The 16,221-nt window shown below is 52.0% G+C and overlaps 1 protein-coding gene across 3 annotated transcripts; it reads right to left on the reverse strand.

The window, feature by feature from the left end:
• Window positions 1-1,962: 1,962 nt before the first annotated feature.
• LOC123634462 (migration and invasion inhibitory protein) lies at window positions 1,963-11,456 on the reverse strand. Of its 3 annotated transcripts, XM_045546102.1 has the most exons (11): window positions 11,395-11,434; window positions 11,089-11,184; window positions 9,720-9,925; window positions 9,116-9,463; window positions 8,601-8,685; window positions 4,489-4,597; window positions 4,357-4,409; window positions 3,836-3,965; window positions 3,599-3,695; window positions 2,608-2,742; window positions 1,963-2,296 (listed from the first exon to the last, which is right to left on the reverse strand). In XM_045546102.1, the coding sequence occupies exons 3-11, from the start codon at window positions 9,831-9,833 to the stop codon at window positions 2,210-2,212; spliced, it is 1,158 nt and encodes a 385-aa protein (XP_045402058.1). In that variant the 5' UTR covers window positions 9,834-9,925; window positions 11,089-11,184; window positions 11,395-11,434; the 3' UTR covers window positions 1,963-2,209. The 3 variants fall into 3 exon arrangements, with proteins under 3 accessions (XP_045402058.1, XP_045402059.1, XP_045402057.1); XM_045546103.1 differs by lacking the exon at window positions 11,089-11,184 and having other exon boundaries at window positions 11,395-11,456; XM_045546101.1 differs by lacking the exon at window positions 11,395-11,434 and having other exon boundaries at window positions 11,089-11,374.
• Window positions 11,457-16,221: the final 4,765 nt, after the last annotated feature.

Raw genomic sequence — 16,221 nt, forward strand, 5'->3', positions numbered from 1 at the left:
CGCAGGTTTCATCAGACACAGTGTCTGGAGACCTTGGTCTGGTTTCTTGCTCACGGAACCGACTGGAAGCAAACAGGCTGGAAGCCTTCTAAAGTTTCAAAAGAATGTGAATTGTTTAAAGCCCTGACACTTTAACAGACCCACGAAAGCATTCCTGCCTGGACTGTTAGGGAAAGAAACAAACATTTCTATCTGGTTTAAGCTATTGCAATTTGGGTCTCTCTTATACACAGCTGAACCTATAAGCTCATCTCAGACGTGTAAATTTTGTAACTTTTATTTGACAGAAAGGCTTCTGGATTCTCTTCTCGCTCTTGCCAAAGAATTTCTAACAAAACTTCTGGCTCTCACAGGTTCTTTGACTTAAAATTACGCGTGGAACAATTAAAAAATCCAACTAAAAAACGGGCAAAGGACTTGAATAGACATTTGTCCAAAGGAGATATACAATGACCAATGAGCACATAAAAAGATGCTCAACATCACTAGCCATTAGGGAAATGCAAATCAAAACCGCCATGAGATATACTTCATATCCATGAGGATGGCGACTATCAAAAAAACAGGAAACAAGTGTTGGCAAGGATGAGGAAGAATCGGAACCCTTATGCACTGCTGGTGAGAAAGTAAAACAGTACAGTGGTGACTTAAAAATGTAAAGATAAATTTACCATATGATCCTGCAACTGCGCTCTGGGTACACACCCCAGAGAACTCGAAGCAGGGCTGAAACAGACTTTGTTTCTCCAGGTCCTGCTGCTGAATCTGCCCTTCAGACGAGTATGGCTTGGATCATGTAAACATCTGACCTTGAAAAAGCCTTTGGAAGAGACGTGAGCTCACCAGGACCCTGTCACTCCCAATCACCTTACCTGTCCGGCTACTTGAGGTTTGCAACCCCAGAAAAAGTGAGGGAAGACTTTAGGCAAGAATTGCTATTGCCTATTCTTTCGTTAATGGTGTCTGCGCCGAGGCCTGGGAGCTCTGCACCCCTGCCTTTGCAGGCACAGAGCTGGTGGGACTCAGGTGAGCCGTGGAGGAAAGTGCTGCTCACCAAATATCCCCGGAGCTCCCTCCATGTCCTGACCCCATGCCTGGTCCTAGCCAATGAACCATGAAAAGCGATCCTGCGAAGTGACTGGGGACATGCCAATCGTGGAACCATGTGACCCATATGACCCATGAAGGACGTGTAGTGTGAGCAAATCAGCAATAAGCCTTTACGTGAAACCACTGAGATTTAGGGCGTTACCTTGTCACTGCAGCATAACCCAGCTCATCCTAATACTCAGGAGGTGAATGACAGGAAGAGGAGGGAGTTCACAGCCTCACAAGCTCTAGGCAGGAGCCCCAGGCCTGTTCCACCCCTCTAAGCTGAGAACCCTTAGAAAAATGCCTCCAGTTTCCCTATTTATTCTATGTTTGTCCCACAAAAACAGGAATTTCATATTCAACCTAACACACACAAGAGGTGGAAGAAAGACAGGGTGCTGCTTACTGATCCCCGAGGGGGTATCTGGGCTCTCTGCCCACCTTGCCCCCAACTCAATGCCCTGTCCTCAGTTTCCCCATCTGTGCCTGCTGGGGCTCTGGACCACCTATGGCTCCCAGGGCTGGGCTGGAGACAGGAGTGGAGGAGCCACCCGACCCAGGGATGTCCAGAGGGCCCTTCTGTCAACAGGTCCTGGTTTCAGGGACCAAGAAGGGGAGAGCTAACTCAACAGGACCCACGGCGGTAGCTGAGGCCCTTGCTGAGACAGCTGTTTAATGATGACGTTCCCCCAGCCTGTTTTGGGGACCCCCACCCCACCCTCTGGTGGGAGGCCACCTACCCGGAGCCAGGGAGCGGCAGGAAGAGCTGCCCTCGTGGTGACGGTGAGCACCGCCCAGGCCAGGCTGTCAGGGTGTCCTCCCTCCTCAGGGACGGGAGGGCAGGGCATCAGCAGGACAGACACTCAGGACTGCACAGACCTGAGCTTTATTTACAGACTTGCCACAGGATCCCCTTACCTTCCACCCAGAAGCCCCCCCCCCCCGTGTGGACCCTGGGCAGGAGACAGGCCTGGGCCACCCACCTGCCCAACCTAGGAGAGAAGGGCCCGAGCCACAGCCAGCTGAGACCAGGTGGGAGCTTCCATGTAGTGGGTGGCCCTGCCAGACGGCAGAGGCTAGAGGTGGCAGGAGTGCTGTCCCTCCAAGTGGTCAGTCCTCAGGGCTTCTGCCGTGGGGCATGGGGGCAGAGGACCTGGGGTTCTGACCAGATCGGGGTTGGGGGCGGGACCCGCATTGGCAAAGCCTGGATGGAGGATGGGGAAGTGTCAGGGGGGCCACCTGGGGGGCAGGTTGTCCCCCATTCCAGCCTCACCCCCTCCTGGATCTTGCAGTCAGGGCCACCTTCCTGGCTAGAGCAGGGCAGGTGGAAGGAGTGGGGGAGGCCTGACAGATACCCTGGGTCTGGGCTGGGGACAGGCCCCTGCAGAGACACCCCCGGGCTTCGCACTCCCCACCCCAATCCTACCCCCAGGGGGCTCTGCAGTCCCCAGGCCTGACCAAAGTATGTGTCCCCTCCTAGGGGTGCCCCAGGCTGGGACACGACCTAAACCGTACCAGGTGGGAAGGGCTGGTGGCTGACAGCTTCCGGTGCTGGGCCTCGGGGCAGACAGAGGACCGGAGGTCCAGACTCTTGGGCGCTGAGCGTTTCTCGGATGTCGGAGGGAGGATGTCCCAGCCCAGCAGGCAGTGCTGTGGAGAGCAGGGGTTGAAGGTGCCTGGCCTGCAGCAGGGCTCCCCAGCTGGGCACATCCCCGTCAGTCTGTGGGGCCGTGTCCCCATCAGGGCGGAGGCTCCCCCAGGGCAGGGCCTGTGTCCGCCCACTAGATCACCCCGGCCTCCCCTTTCTTCTCTGCAGATCCAGCCACACTCAGGGCCCTGGGAGCTGAGACGGCAGGAGGGCAGGATGGTGACGTTGACGTCCTGTGTGTGGGCTCTGCCTAAGCACCCACACGACAGATTACTCTCCTGAACTGCGCCACCTTGACCCTGACAGCCCGAGGATGGCGCCGCGACACCCACTTCACAGACCTCAGCTGCCTTCTCCATTCCCGACCCCAGCTGCCCCGCGCTCGGGTGGGGTGTCGGCCATCGCTGCCCCGCCCTACCCTGCAGACACGGGAAAGGACGTCTCTACGGGAGGCAACACGGCAGCGTGAAGACCTGGGTTCAAATCCCAGCTCTGGCGCCAAGGCACGTGCCCCCCACCGCCCCCGCCTCAGCCCTGCGTGCACAGTGCGGATGAGCAGCGCCTGCTTCCTGGCTGCTCGGGGCTCCGTGAGGTGACCCTCCCAAGGACCGTGCCTGCAGCACACGAGAGCTTGACAAACGGGGCCCATCCGTGTCATGGCAGTGCGGAGGTGGACATGCCCTAGAAGCCACAGGGTGGGGGACTTCCTTCCTGCCCCAGGGAACAAGCCCCCTGTGGGTGACGACAGAAGAGGCCCGGCCTGCACGCCACAGCCCAGCCTAGCTCTGCAGCCCTCCCCAGGCCTCAGGATCCACATGGGGACAGCCCAGCCCCACCCGGCCCCACCCGGCTGCTCACCTGGGGCAGGGCCAGTGTGTCGGAGGCATCGAAGCTCTTACGCCGGTGGATGCGGTACCGGTGCGGGGGGTCCAGGATCGACAGCGGGAGGCTCACCCTGCTCGGGGGTGCAGAAGGGGACCACTGAGACGCCTCCCTGCTGCTGGGGGTCCCAGCCCCAGGCCCACCTCCCCCCACCTCAAAACCAGCAGGACACAGGCTCTGCCCCCCAGGTGTCCTGACGTTCTAGCCACTCACCTGACCTCCACCGGGTCCGCCAGGGTCTCAGGGCCCCGCTGGTCCCGGGGTGTCCTGCACAGACGACACAGGGTGCCAGGATCCAAAGGCACGAGAAACAGGCGTCGGCTGACCCGGTAACAGTACACGCCTGCGAGGCCCACGAGAAGCAGCAGGTCCCCCTGAGCCGAGGAATCCAGACCCCCAGGTCCCTGGCCACCCCCAACCACACAGGCCCACCAGCCCCTCTCCTCCAGAGCCTGGGGTCCACCCCCAGGGGGCTAGTGGTGGTGGCATCATGCAGGGCAGCCCCTAGACCCCCAATCCTGAGGCCTCAGCTCACCCCTACCACCCACCAGGGCCTGGCCAACCTGTCCAGACTCCAGGCCTCCCTCCCAGGGACCCCAACACCTCGGTGCCTGGGGAGGCACCCACACTTCAATCAGGACTGCCCTGGGGCAGGGCAGGACGTGCACGGGGCTCAGGGCCAGGGCGGCGCAAGGCTGGGCTACTCAGCAGCCTGGCCGGGTGCTCATACTCACACTGGTGGGCTTCCTCCATGCCGCCACCCTTGGGCAGGCCCAGGCGCTGGGGTCTGCGAGGGCAAGAAGGTGAGTGGCCGGGGCGATGGGCTCCCTCGGCCACCCCACCCACTCTTAGCCGTCCCCACTCACTCGGGGTAGCTGCAAATACACTCCTCCTTGTTGGCTTCCCGGAACTCCTGCAGCTTCGAGAAGAAGGCCTCGGGCTGCCCGGTGACAGGAGAGCTGTTGTCCAGAGACCCTGATGTGGGCAAAGCACCGGGGGGCTGATGGGAAGTAGGCTGGGGGCTGCTGCGTGGCCACTGGCCAAGGCTTAGGGGACGCTCAGCCCTGGCACCCTGGGCCACCTGCTTCACCACCCACTGTGCCTCATGCAGACCAGGAGAGCACCCTCCTCTCACTGTGACACTGGTTTTGTTTCAGTGTTTGTCTACCCCGAGGCACAGCCAATCATCCATGGAGAAAATATTCACAGAGCCTTTACGACAGGCCAGGCACTATTTTATATGCAGGGGAAAGAACGGTGAACTAGACAAAGCCCCTAGCCCCATGCGGCTACATACTGTTTTTTGTTTCTAACAGACAAGGTCTTATGCTGTCACCCAGGCTGGAGTACAGTGGCGTGATCACAACTCACTGTAACCTCAAACTCCTAGGCTCAAACAATCCTCCTGCCTCAGCCTCCCAAGTAGCTGGGACTACAGGTACACACAACTACTGCTGGCTAATTATTTTATCTTTTATAGAGACAGGGGTCTCGCTATATTGCCCAGGCTGGTCTCAAACTCCTGGCCTCAAGCAATCCTCCTGCCTCTGTCTCCCCAAGTGCTGGGACTACAGGTGTGAGCCACCACACCTAGTGAGGCTTACATTCTAATGTGGCAGCAGATGAACTAGTCACCAACGAAATCTGTGATACAATATTGAATGGTGACATTTGCTGGGAAACAAGAGAGCAGGATCAGAACCAAGTGTAGCAGGGCAATCATGCCTGGTGAGGCCTCCTTGAGGAGGTGACACCAAGCAGAGACCTCATGGAACCACACAGACATCCAAGTTAGGACATCACAGGCAGATGGAAGAGCAAGTGCAAAGGCCCTGGGGCAGGTGTGCAGCTGATACGTTTGGGAACAGGCAGGAGGTGAACATGGCTGGAAGGCAGTGAGGCATAAGGGCAGAGGAGATGAGGTTAGGAAGCCTGCAGAGAGTTTGGGGACGAGGATTGACACCATCAGACCAGCCATGCATTCTCACAGGATTCTTCCCCTGGCTGCTGCAAGGTGAACGGAAGCTGGGGCACTGTGTGGGAGGCTACCACAGGCTCCCTGGGTGAGAGAAGTACTAACAGTCCCAACTTACGATGGTGTGAACGCAATCACATTTAATAGAACGTCAATAAATTTCATGAGACATTCAACACTTTATTATAAAATAGGCTTTGTGTTAGGTGATTTTGCCCAACTGAGGGCTAGCTAAGTGTTCTGAGCACCTTTAAGGTAGGCCCAACTAAGCTACGATGTTCAGGTTAGGTGTATTAAATGTGTTTTCAACTTATGATATTTTCAACTTATGATAGGTTTATCAGGACATAGTCCCACCATAAGTCAAGGAGCATCTGTCGTCCAATTCTGGAAATACGTAAAAGGCAAGGTCAACAGGATATGCTAATGGACAGGATGAGGAATATGTGAAAAGGAGAGGAGAACTCAATCAAGGTCGATCCCAAGGTTAAGGCCTGACATATTCAGTCTGTGGAGTTGTCATTCAGGGAGGAGCAGAGCAAGCGGGGTAGAAATCAGGACCTTGATTTTGGATGTGAGTTTAACATAAGACAATGGTGATGCGGAGAAGACAGCTGGACATACAAGTCTGGAATACAGAGGAGAGGTGTGGGCGAGAGATAAAATGGGGAGAGGGAGAGCACTGGGGGGATCACAGAGGGAGGAGGGAAGACAGGGAGGATTCAGAAGACAGCCTGGGCCTGGGGGTCCAAGGTCAGAACAAGGAAGAGCCTGGGAAGGAGCAGCCCAGGAGGTGGGAGGACCAGGGGCACGTGCACCCCAAAGCCAAGGGGAAAGTTTCAGGGAGGAGGGGGCCACTGCTGTGTCCCTCCCTGCTCAGGGCCAAGGAAGGTGTGGCCTGAGGGCTGAGCTGGGGTGTTAGTGCCTTGATGATCCAGGCCAGGGCAGTGCTGGGGAATGCCGAGCTAAGTGACAGAGAGAAACTGAAGGCATGAGTCTAGACAGCCCTTTTGAGGAGGAACTTTGTTATCACTTTGTTATCAAGAAGGGCAAAGAAGGCTGGGTGTGGTGGCTCATGCCTGTAATGCTACCACTTTGGAAGGCTGAGCCAAGAGGATCACTTGAGGCCAGGAGTTTGAGACCAGCCTGGGCAACACAGTGAGATCCCACCTCTACAAAAGATAAAAAAATTAGCCAGGCATAGTGGCGCATGCCTGTAGTCTCAGCTACTCAGGAGGCTGAGGCAGGAGGATTGCCTGAGCCCAGGCATTCAAGGCTGCAGGGAGCTATTATGACACCACTGTACTCCAGCCTGGGTGATGGAACAAGACCCTGTCTCATACATTCATTCATACATTCATACACTCACACATTCATACATATACTCACATATATATACATTCACACACACATACATATATACATAAATTCACACACATATACATATATAAGGCAGAGACAACGGGCAGTAACTAGCAGCAAACGTGGGATGAAGGCAGAAAAGCTCCATCAGCTGAGGAGTAGGAGGCCGCAGCTCTTCCCCTGGCAGTCTGCAGCCTTCTCGTCTGCGAATGGATGGTGGGCGCCTACCCAGTGAGATCACTGCGAGGAGTGAAGCAGTCCACGGGAGCAAGCGAGAGTAAAGACATGACAGGAGGTCACACACCGGGCCAGCAGAGGCCAGACCACACCTCGTAAGTCTGGATAAGGAATCTGGATTCTACGGAAAGCCCCTAGGGAAGTTTGACCAGAGGAGTGACACGATCTGATTCCCATGCTTAAAAAGTCATTCAGGGCTGGGCGCGGTGGCTCATGCCTGTAATCCTAGCACTCCGGGAAGCTGAGGTGGGAGGATCGCTTGAGGTCAGGAGTTCAAGACCAGCCTGAGCAAGAGCGAAACCACATCTCTACTAAAAAAAAAAAATAGAAAGAAATTAACCGAACAACTAAAAATATATAGAAAAAATTAGCCGGGCATGGTGGCACATGCCTGTAGTCCCAGCTACCCGGGAGGCTGAGGCAGGAGGATCGCTCGAGCCCAGGAGTTCGAGGTTGCTGTGAGCTAGGCTGACGCCACAGCACTCTAGCCTGGGCAACAGAGTAAGACTCTGTCTCAAAAAAAAAAAAAAAAAAGTCATTCAGGGTGATGTGTCAGAAATGGGTGGTGCCCCCCCATGTTCACAGCAGCGCTGTTCCCAACAGCCAAGAGAGGAAAACACCCATGTCCATCAGCGCATACACAGATAAACAAAATGTGGTCTATCCATACAATGGAATATTATTCAGCTTTAAAAAGGAAGGGAATTCTGACACATGCTGCAACCGTGACGACATTATGCTATGTGAAATAAGCCAGTCACGAAATAATTCCACTAATATGAAGTACCTGGAGGAGTTAAATTCATGGAGACAGAAAGTAGAATGGTGGCTGTCAGGGGCTGGGGGGGAGGGGGATGGGAGTAACCCTGTGATGGAGACACAGTTGCAGTTTGGGAAGATGTAAAAGTTCTGGAGACAGATGGAGGTGATGGTTGCACAACAATATGCATGTACTTAATGCCACTGAAGTGTACACTTAAAATGACTAAAATGGTAAATTTTGTTACATGTATATTTTAACACACACACACACACACACACACACACACACACACACACACACACACGACCAGCCAGGAACAACTGAGGTTGCTGCGGGGGAGGGGCGGGCAGTACAATGAAAAGAGCTGGTCCAAGGACAGAGCTGGCCGGGGCCTGGCAGGTAACAAATGCATAAAAATACGGCAGCCCTGACTCATTCATTCATGCAACAGACACACCGTTTGTGTGCCTGGCTCTGTGTCCAAGGCAGAGAGAACAGACGTGGCTCAGAAGGCAGTCGCCGAGGAGGGTGGCACGGTCAGAGAAACAGCAGCGCACATCGGGAGGCTCAGGCAGGTGTACAGAGGAGCCCAGGCCTCCACCTCCCACACCAGGCAAGGCACGCGCAGCACCCGGCCTTACCCGCGATCCAGTCGTAGCCCAGGTACGGCCTGAGGCGCCAGCTCCTCTCAGGCACTGCAGACTCCTCGGAGAAGGTCACTCTGGGCTGGGTGGGGGGAGCCACAGAGGGGGAGGTGCTAAGCCACAGGCCTGGCCCAGAGGAGGCCACACCTCAAGGGAAAGAAAGAGACTGCACCTAAACTTACATCTGACTTGGGCCCTGGGGCTCCACCAAGGGCTCAAGAGCTAAAGGGTAAAAGTTTGGCCCCACTTTTATATGACTTCGCACAAGTCTGGCCCCTGAGTCTCACTCTTCTCATCTGAATAATGGGACAAGTCACCGTCTCCTCAAAGTGCTGTCTGAGAAACTAAAGGCCACCACTGATCAAGCACTAAGGCTGCGCTAGATGCAACTCACAGTATCGCCCAGAAGCCTCTCACCCTGCAAGGAGGCTGCCCATGAGCACATTTGCCAGATTGGAAAACTGAGACTCAAGGAAGCTCCCATCTATGGATGTCCCACTCTCCCATGTTACCCTGGACAGCTTGCGTCGTTGAGCCAAGATGGACCTCAGGGCCTGTTCCTCCTGGGGCCCCGGATCACCCAGCCCTGCAGAAAGCTCCGGGTTCCCCAAGTCTGAGGTGGCCATCCAGGGTGCTGAGTTGGATCTCAGCTGGCCCAGGGACTCCTGGGGCTGGCACTTGGCAGACAGGAGAGATGCCGTCCTCGAGCTGGCCTCATCAGAGGGGTCACTTCTGTGGGCATCTGGTGGGCCCCACACGTGGCCCTTGTCCTGTGGGTAGGAGGCTCGTGAGGAGGTTGAGGAGGTCTCTTGAGACAATGACCTCTCTGAGTCATAGCTGCTGCTGGAGTCCTGGCTGGACTGGAGAAGAGGGACAAGATCACCGACGGAGCGGCCCACTGGAGCCCACCTACCCACATGCCAGGCACCAAGGCCTAGGTCCTCATCCTGCTCTGGCAGCAGTGTCCCAGAACAGTCCCTTTCCTCACCAGGCCTCGGTGTTCCCATCACCAGTAAAATAGGCACCTTGGGCAAGATCACCCTGGAGGCCTAGATGCTGACCTGAGGTTAGACAGCCCTTCCTCCTCCCCTGGGGGTTCCCGAGGAGGGCACCCACCTCTAAGGCTGCCCTGGCCACCGACTGTTGCACGGCATCCTGCCCCACCCACAGCCGCCTCAGGAGCTCCAGGTTGAGCAGCCGCAGCTGCAGCAGGTCCTCAGTCTCCACCATCCTGGAGATGGTCCAGCTTCCGACGGCAGGTGTCACTGGCCCCTGGGCTGCCAGATGTCCTCAGGGCTGGGCTCCAGGCCCAGTGCTTCTACCTGAAGCCAAGATGGTGTGACAAAGGACTCAGAAGGGTATCCTGGGGTGCCAAAGGCCTGGGTTCAAGCCCCCATTCAGATATTCATTTTTTTCTTTTTTAGACAGAGTCCTGCTCTGTCACCCAGGCTGGAGCGCAGTGGTGCCACTATAGCTTACTGCAACCTCAAACTCCTGGGGTCAAGTGATCCTCCTGCCTCAGCCTCCACAGTAGCTGGGACTTCAGCTACTAGTACCACCATACTAGGCTATTTTTTTGTAGAGATGGAGTCTCACTCTTGCTCAGGCTGGTCTTGGGCTCCTGGCCTCACGTGATCCTCCTGCCTCAGCCTCCCAAAGTGCTAGGATTACAGGTGTGAGCCACCGTGCCAAGACTGTATCCGATACTCTTTAACTGTGTAGACTCAGGCAAGTAACCTCTTTATGCCTCAGTTTCCTCATCTGCCAGACAGATGCTAACAGTATGTGCCTCAAAAAGTTGTTGTTAGGATTAAACAATGTAATGCAAGTTAACTCTTAGTACAGTGCCTGGGACACAGTGAACATTCAATAAACGTCTAATATTCTAAAATGGCTAAAGTGTGTTTCCTTATCTGCCAAGAGACTAATTCCCCCTTAATAACCTTAGCCATGAAATTAGACTAGTTTAATTTGCAGGAAACAATTAGTGCAGTATGCAAATGTAAAGCTTTATGGCTTGTGAATCCAACACAAATCAAGCTTCCAAAGGGATTAACCCTTCTTTCCTGCCCTCCCTTCCTCCTTCCTTTCTTTTGACACATAAAGAAACCAAAGTTCAGAGAGGTTAAGCAACTTGCCCCAAGTCACCCAGCTAGTAAGTGGCAAAGCCAACATCTGAAGCAAAATCTGGCTCCAGGGTCCATGGTGACAGCCTTTCCTGGGCAGTGTGGGGAGGGGCCTGGGGAAGCTCCTCCTCCTCCCCCCAGCCCTTGGCACGCCCCCCCCCCCCCCCCGCACCCAGGGATTCTCAGAGCCGGCTGCGGGGACTGGAGCGGAGAGAAGCGTCTACACTGGCACCTGCCCCCCACATGCCTTCATAAGGCGGGGGCGCAAGGAGCTGCAGACAAGAGGGACCAACAGCCTGACCCGCGGGGCCTGCGTGCCGGCCGCCACCCTGAACTGGTCTAGCGACTCTGAGCCACACCTCTGTAGTCCCAGGGTCTCCGTTTTCGCTCGAGGTTACAGGGCTCGGCCTGCACGACCCTCCGCCGGCTCCGGCCGCGCTCTGGACTGCGCAAGGCTGCGACGGGAACGGGAAGGCGGCGATCGACAGAGGCCCTGGGGCAGCGAAAGCGACGAGCAGAGGGGGACGCCGAGACGGGACCCCCGGGGGAGACTCGGCCTCTTCTTCTTGCCGCCGCGAGCCCAAGCCCGAGCCCTCCGCGGGGGCGCACGCGGGGTCCCCGCCCAGCACCTCCTCCCCGGCAGGCCCCGCCGCTCCCGCACTCACCGCCCCGAAGCCCCCAGGCCGCACAGCCCCCGCCGCCGCCCGTTCTGATTGGCCGGACGCGGGGCGGGGCCGCGACGCCCGGGCGAGCGTTACTGCGCGTTCCGACGCGGCAGTTTCAACCTGGGGGCGGGGCTAGCAGCAGGGCTCTGCAGTCGATTGGTCAACTTCCGAGGCCGAGGCCGAAGGTCGACTTTCGGGATAGGGCGGGCCCCGGGAGGGTGGGCTCCGATTGGTCAGGCGTGGGACAAGGCCGCCCCGCACTGCTGCAGCTGCGGAGCCGGGCGTGGCGACCTGGGCTGTGTCCCGCGTCTGGCGCTGCGGGATGCTGCGGCGTGGGCGGGGCAGGCGGCGGCGGGGAACCCGTTCCTTCATACTTTTATTCAGGTTTTTATCGAGTGCCTACCAGTTTGTGTCAGGAGGCACTACTAGGCACTGGAAGGCAGAGAAGAATTGAGTCCCTGCCTGGAGCAGGGGGAGAAGCCGTGGGGAAGATACATGTGAAGATAGAAACCCGTAATCCTGTCTGTAAAATGTGAACCCTATGTTGAGTGCCTGCTATGTGCCAGGTTTTTGGGCCAGCTGTGTTTCATATGCCAATGCATTCTAGCCTCACAAATATGATCGGAGTATTACTGCCCCGTTTTATAGAAAAATCCACGAGGCTACAAGACATGAAATGACTTGCCAGAACATTCATTTTAAAATCAGTGTAATTCACTATATTATTAATAACAGAAAGAAAGAAAAACCGTGTCAGTAGATGCAGGAAAATCCACCAAGCCTAGTTCCTTTTTCTTAGTTGGAAATGGGAGGTGTCTTCTATCTTGGAGAGATGTTCTAGCATTTGACACAATCCAACATTCATTTCTGATTTTTAAAAAACTTGCAACAAACTAGGAATGGAAGGGGACGTCCTCATCCTAATAAAAGGCATCTATGAAATACAGCCAACAGCATATTTCATAATAAAAGACTGCTTTCCCTCTAAGATCAGGAAAAGACAAGGATGTCTGCTTTGGCCACTTGCATTCAACATTATATTAGAGTTCTAGCCAGTGCAATAAGGAAAGAAAAAGAAAGAAAAGGCATCTAATTGGAAAGGACGAAATAAAACTGTCTTTATTCATATACATGATAATAGAAACTCCCATGAATCTACAAAAAAGCTACTAGAATTGTTAATGAGTTTTGCAAGATTGTAGGATACAAGATCAATATACAAAAATCAGTTGTATTCTATATATTAGCAATAAATAATCAGAAATTGAAATTTTAAAAAATAATACTATTTACAATAGCATCAAGAAATATGAAAATAGAACACTTAGGGGTAAATCTGACAAAAAATATACAAGACCTGCATATTAAAAATTGTAAAACATTATTGGGAGAAAGTAAGGAAAATTTAAATAAATGGAGAGATATGTTCATGGGTTACAAGACGATATTTTTAAGATGTCAGTTTTCCTCAAATGGACCTAGGGACTTAATGCAATCCCAATCAAAATCCCAGTAAGTTTTTCTTATAGAAACTGGCAATTTCTAAAATTCATACGGAAATGAAAAGGACCTAGATAGCCAAAACAATTTTGAAAACAAAAAACAAAATTGGGTGACCTATAATACCTGCTTCAAGGTTTATTCTAAAGCTACAGTAATCAGAAAAGTATGGTATTGGCATCAAGGTAGACAAATAGGTGAATGGAACAGAATAGAAAGTCCAGATATATGGTCAATTAATTTTTGACAAATATGTAAAAGCAATTCAGTGCAGAAAGGACAGTCTCTTCAACAAATGGTGCTGGAGCAATTGGATATCCATATGCCAAACACATACACACACACAACACCCACAAAACAAAACAAATTTTTTTTTTTTTGAGACAGAGTCTCGCTCTGTTGCCTGGGCTACAGTGCCGTGGCATCAGCCTAGCTCACAGCAACCTCAAACTCCTGGGCTCAAGCAATCCTGCCTCAGCCTCTGGAGTAGCTGGGACTACAGGCATGCACTGCCATACCCGGCTAATTTTATATATATATATATATATATATATATATGTATTTTTAGCTGTCCAGATCATTTGTTTCTATTTTTAGTAGAGACAGGGGTCTCGCTCTTGCTCAGGCTGGTCTCGAACTCCAGGCTTCGAGTGATCCTCCAACCTCGGCCTCTCAGAGAAACAAAGCAAATTTTAAAAACCCTTTATACCTTGTACCATATGCAAAAATCAACCCAAAACAGATCATAAACCTATTTGTAAAACCTAAAACTATAAAACTTCTAAAAGAAAACCTGAAAACCTAACCTAAGAGAAAATCTTCATGGCCTTGGATCAAGCAAAGATTTCTTAGATGTGACACCAAAAGCACAGTCCATAAAAGAAAAAATTGATAAATTGGATTTCAACAAAATTAGTAGCTGACATTGTTAAGAGAATGAGAAGACAAACCAAAAGACTGGAGAAAATATTTGCAAATTACATATCTCATAAATAGTTTATATCTGGATTATATAAAGAAGTCTCAAAACTCATAAGAAAACCAACAATCCAATTTTTTAAGTGGGTGAAAGAACTGAACAGATATCTCACCAAAGAAGAGATAAAGTTGTCAAGTAAACACATAAAAGATGCACAACATAATATTGTTATATGTCTAAAATTATGATGTGTAAAATTAAAGACTCATTATACCAAAATATTGGCAAGGATGGGAGAAAACTGAAACCTGCATGCAGTGCTGGTGGGAATATAAAATGGAACAACCACTCCGGAAAACAGTTTGGCAGTATCTTAAAAAGTTAGACATAAATTTGCCATATGACCTAGCAATCTCAGTCCCAAAAGAAATGAAAACAGGCAGGGGATGATGGCGTGTGCCTGTAGTCCCAGCTCCTCGGGAGGCTGAGGCGGGAGACCGTTTGAGCCCAGGAGTTGGAGGTTGCAGTGAGCTATGATGGTGCTACTACACTCTACCCCGGGTGACAGAGGGAGACTGTTTCAAGAAAAGAAAAAGAAAAAAGAAATGAAAACTTATGTCTACACAGAGACTTGTACACAAATATTCCTAGCAGCATTATTCATGACAGCCACAAAAAATTGGAAACAATCCAATGTCCTATTCATAAACAAACAAAATGCAGTATGTCCATACATTGGAAACTATTTGGCAATAAAAAGGAATGAGGTACGGACACATGCTACAACACAGGCGAACCTCATAAACATTATGCTAAGTAAAAGAGGCCACACACAAAAAACCAACCACATATGGTATGATTCCAATCATATAAAATGTCCAGAAGAGGCAAAAAGCTATAGAGACAGAAAGAGGTTAGTGGTCCCCTAGGTCTGGGGCAGAAACAAGGAGTTACTGCAAATGGGCACAAGGGATCCTGTGGAGGTGGTGGAAATGTTCTAAAATTGAACTGTGACATCTGCACAACTTTATAAATTTACTAAAATGGTTGAGTTGTACTCTTAAAATCAATGACTTTTATTATATGTAAATTATATCATTAAAGCTTTTTTTTTTTAAGTTAAACTTACACCCACTACATCTAGTCATTCTACTCCTAGGCATTTATCCAAGGGGAAAAAAATCTTCTGTACAGAGACTTTGTACATAAGTGTTCATAGCAGCTTTATTGTAAAATCCCAATGTCCATCAAGAGGTCAGTGATAAACACATTGTGGTATATCAAAAGGTACCCAGAACCTGCCCACCCTTCACCGCCTCCATCAAAACCACCCCAGTCCGAGGCGCCATTCTGTCCTGCCTGGAATGTTGCAGCTGCCTCCTAACTGGCCTCATTGCTTCCATCCTTCCTCTCTGTTGTCTACTCTGCACACAGCAGCCTGGGACCCTATTGAGATGTAAGTGAGCTCCTGTCACTCCTTGGCTCAAAACTCTCCAATGACACCTACCTCACTCACAGAAAAAGCCAGAGTCCTTACAGTGACCTGCAAGACCCCGAGTCTGCTGCAAGTTCCTTTACACACCTTTTCTCCTACCAGTACCCACCTCCCTCACTCTACTCTGGCCACAGTAGTCTCACTGGGCATGCTCCTACCTCAGGGCCTTTGCACATGCTGTTCCCTCTGCCTGGAAAGACCCACCTAGCTATCCCATGACTTCATTCCCCACTGTCTTCATCTAAGTCTTTCTTCAAATGCTGTCTTCTCAGAGAAGCCACCGCGAGCACACTGTTGCTACCCTCCCACATGTAGCGTAGCCCTTATCTTCTGACCTGTGTCTTTTACCTGATTAATCTTGCCTATTGTCTGCCTTCACCCGCTAGCATACAAGCTCCACAGAGGCAGGGATTTTTATCCACCTTAATCACTGCTGTATCTCCAATGCCCAGAACTATGCTTAGCACTTACTAAGCACTCAAATATTTTGCTGAATTAATGAACTTCCTTATTTGTACAAAAGGGAAAATAGATCACTGGGCTTTTCAGAGGCTTGGGGTTCATGCATATGAATGTATGACACATGCTAAGCTCTCGATAAAAGTTGGCTGTTCTTATCCTCAAGCCTAAGAGTCTGACTCAGAGACAAAAAACCATGCCCGTGAGGACAGAGTGAACTTAGCCGACATCTTTGAGGAGGGCTGTGTTTCAGGAGAAGCCCTGTGAACCAGAAGCTCTCCCTGTTCAGGCCGCCTGGGTTGCCTCCCACAGTGCCTGGGACAGAGAGGCACATTCCTGCCTACATACTCTTTGTGGTTAAATGGGGACCTTCACCGCAGGGCTAAACATTCCAGCCTCTCAGATTCCTCGGAACGTCCAGTAGACAGATGAGGGAGTCTGAGAAACCACAGGA

Source organism: Lemur catta, chromosome 3 (assembly GCF_020740605.2).
Source record: "Lemur catta isolate mLemCat1 chromosome 3, mLemCat1.pri, whole genome shotgun sequence".
NCBI classification, from domain to species: Eukaryota; Metazoa; Chordata; class Mammalia; order Primates; family Lemuridae; genus Lemur; species Lemur catta.

Excerpts from the sequence above, each read along its gene's own strand:
- LOC123634462 (XM_045546103.1), bottom strand. The coding sequence starts at position 9,833 with ATGGTGGAGACTGAGGACCTGCTGCAGCTGCGGCTGCTCAACCTGGAG. Across the intron at positions 4,598-8,600 it reads GGGCTACGACTGGATCGCGG|GGTCTCTGGACAACAGCTCT; the intron begins GTAAGGCCGGGT and ends TGCCCACATCAG. Across the intron at positions 4,410-4,488 it reads TGTATTTGCAGCTACCCCGA|ACCCCAGCGCCTGGGCCTGC; the intron begins GTGAGTGGGGAC and ends TTGCCCTCGCAG.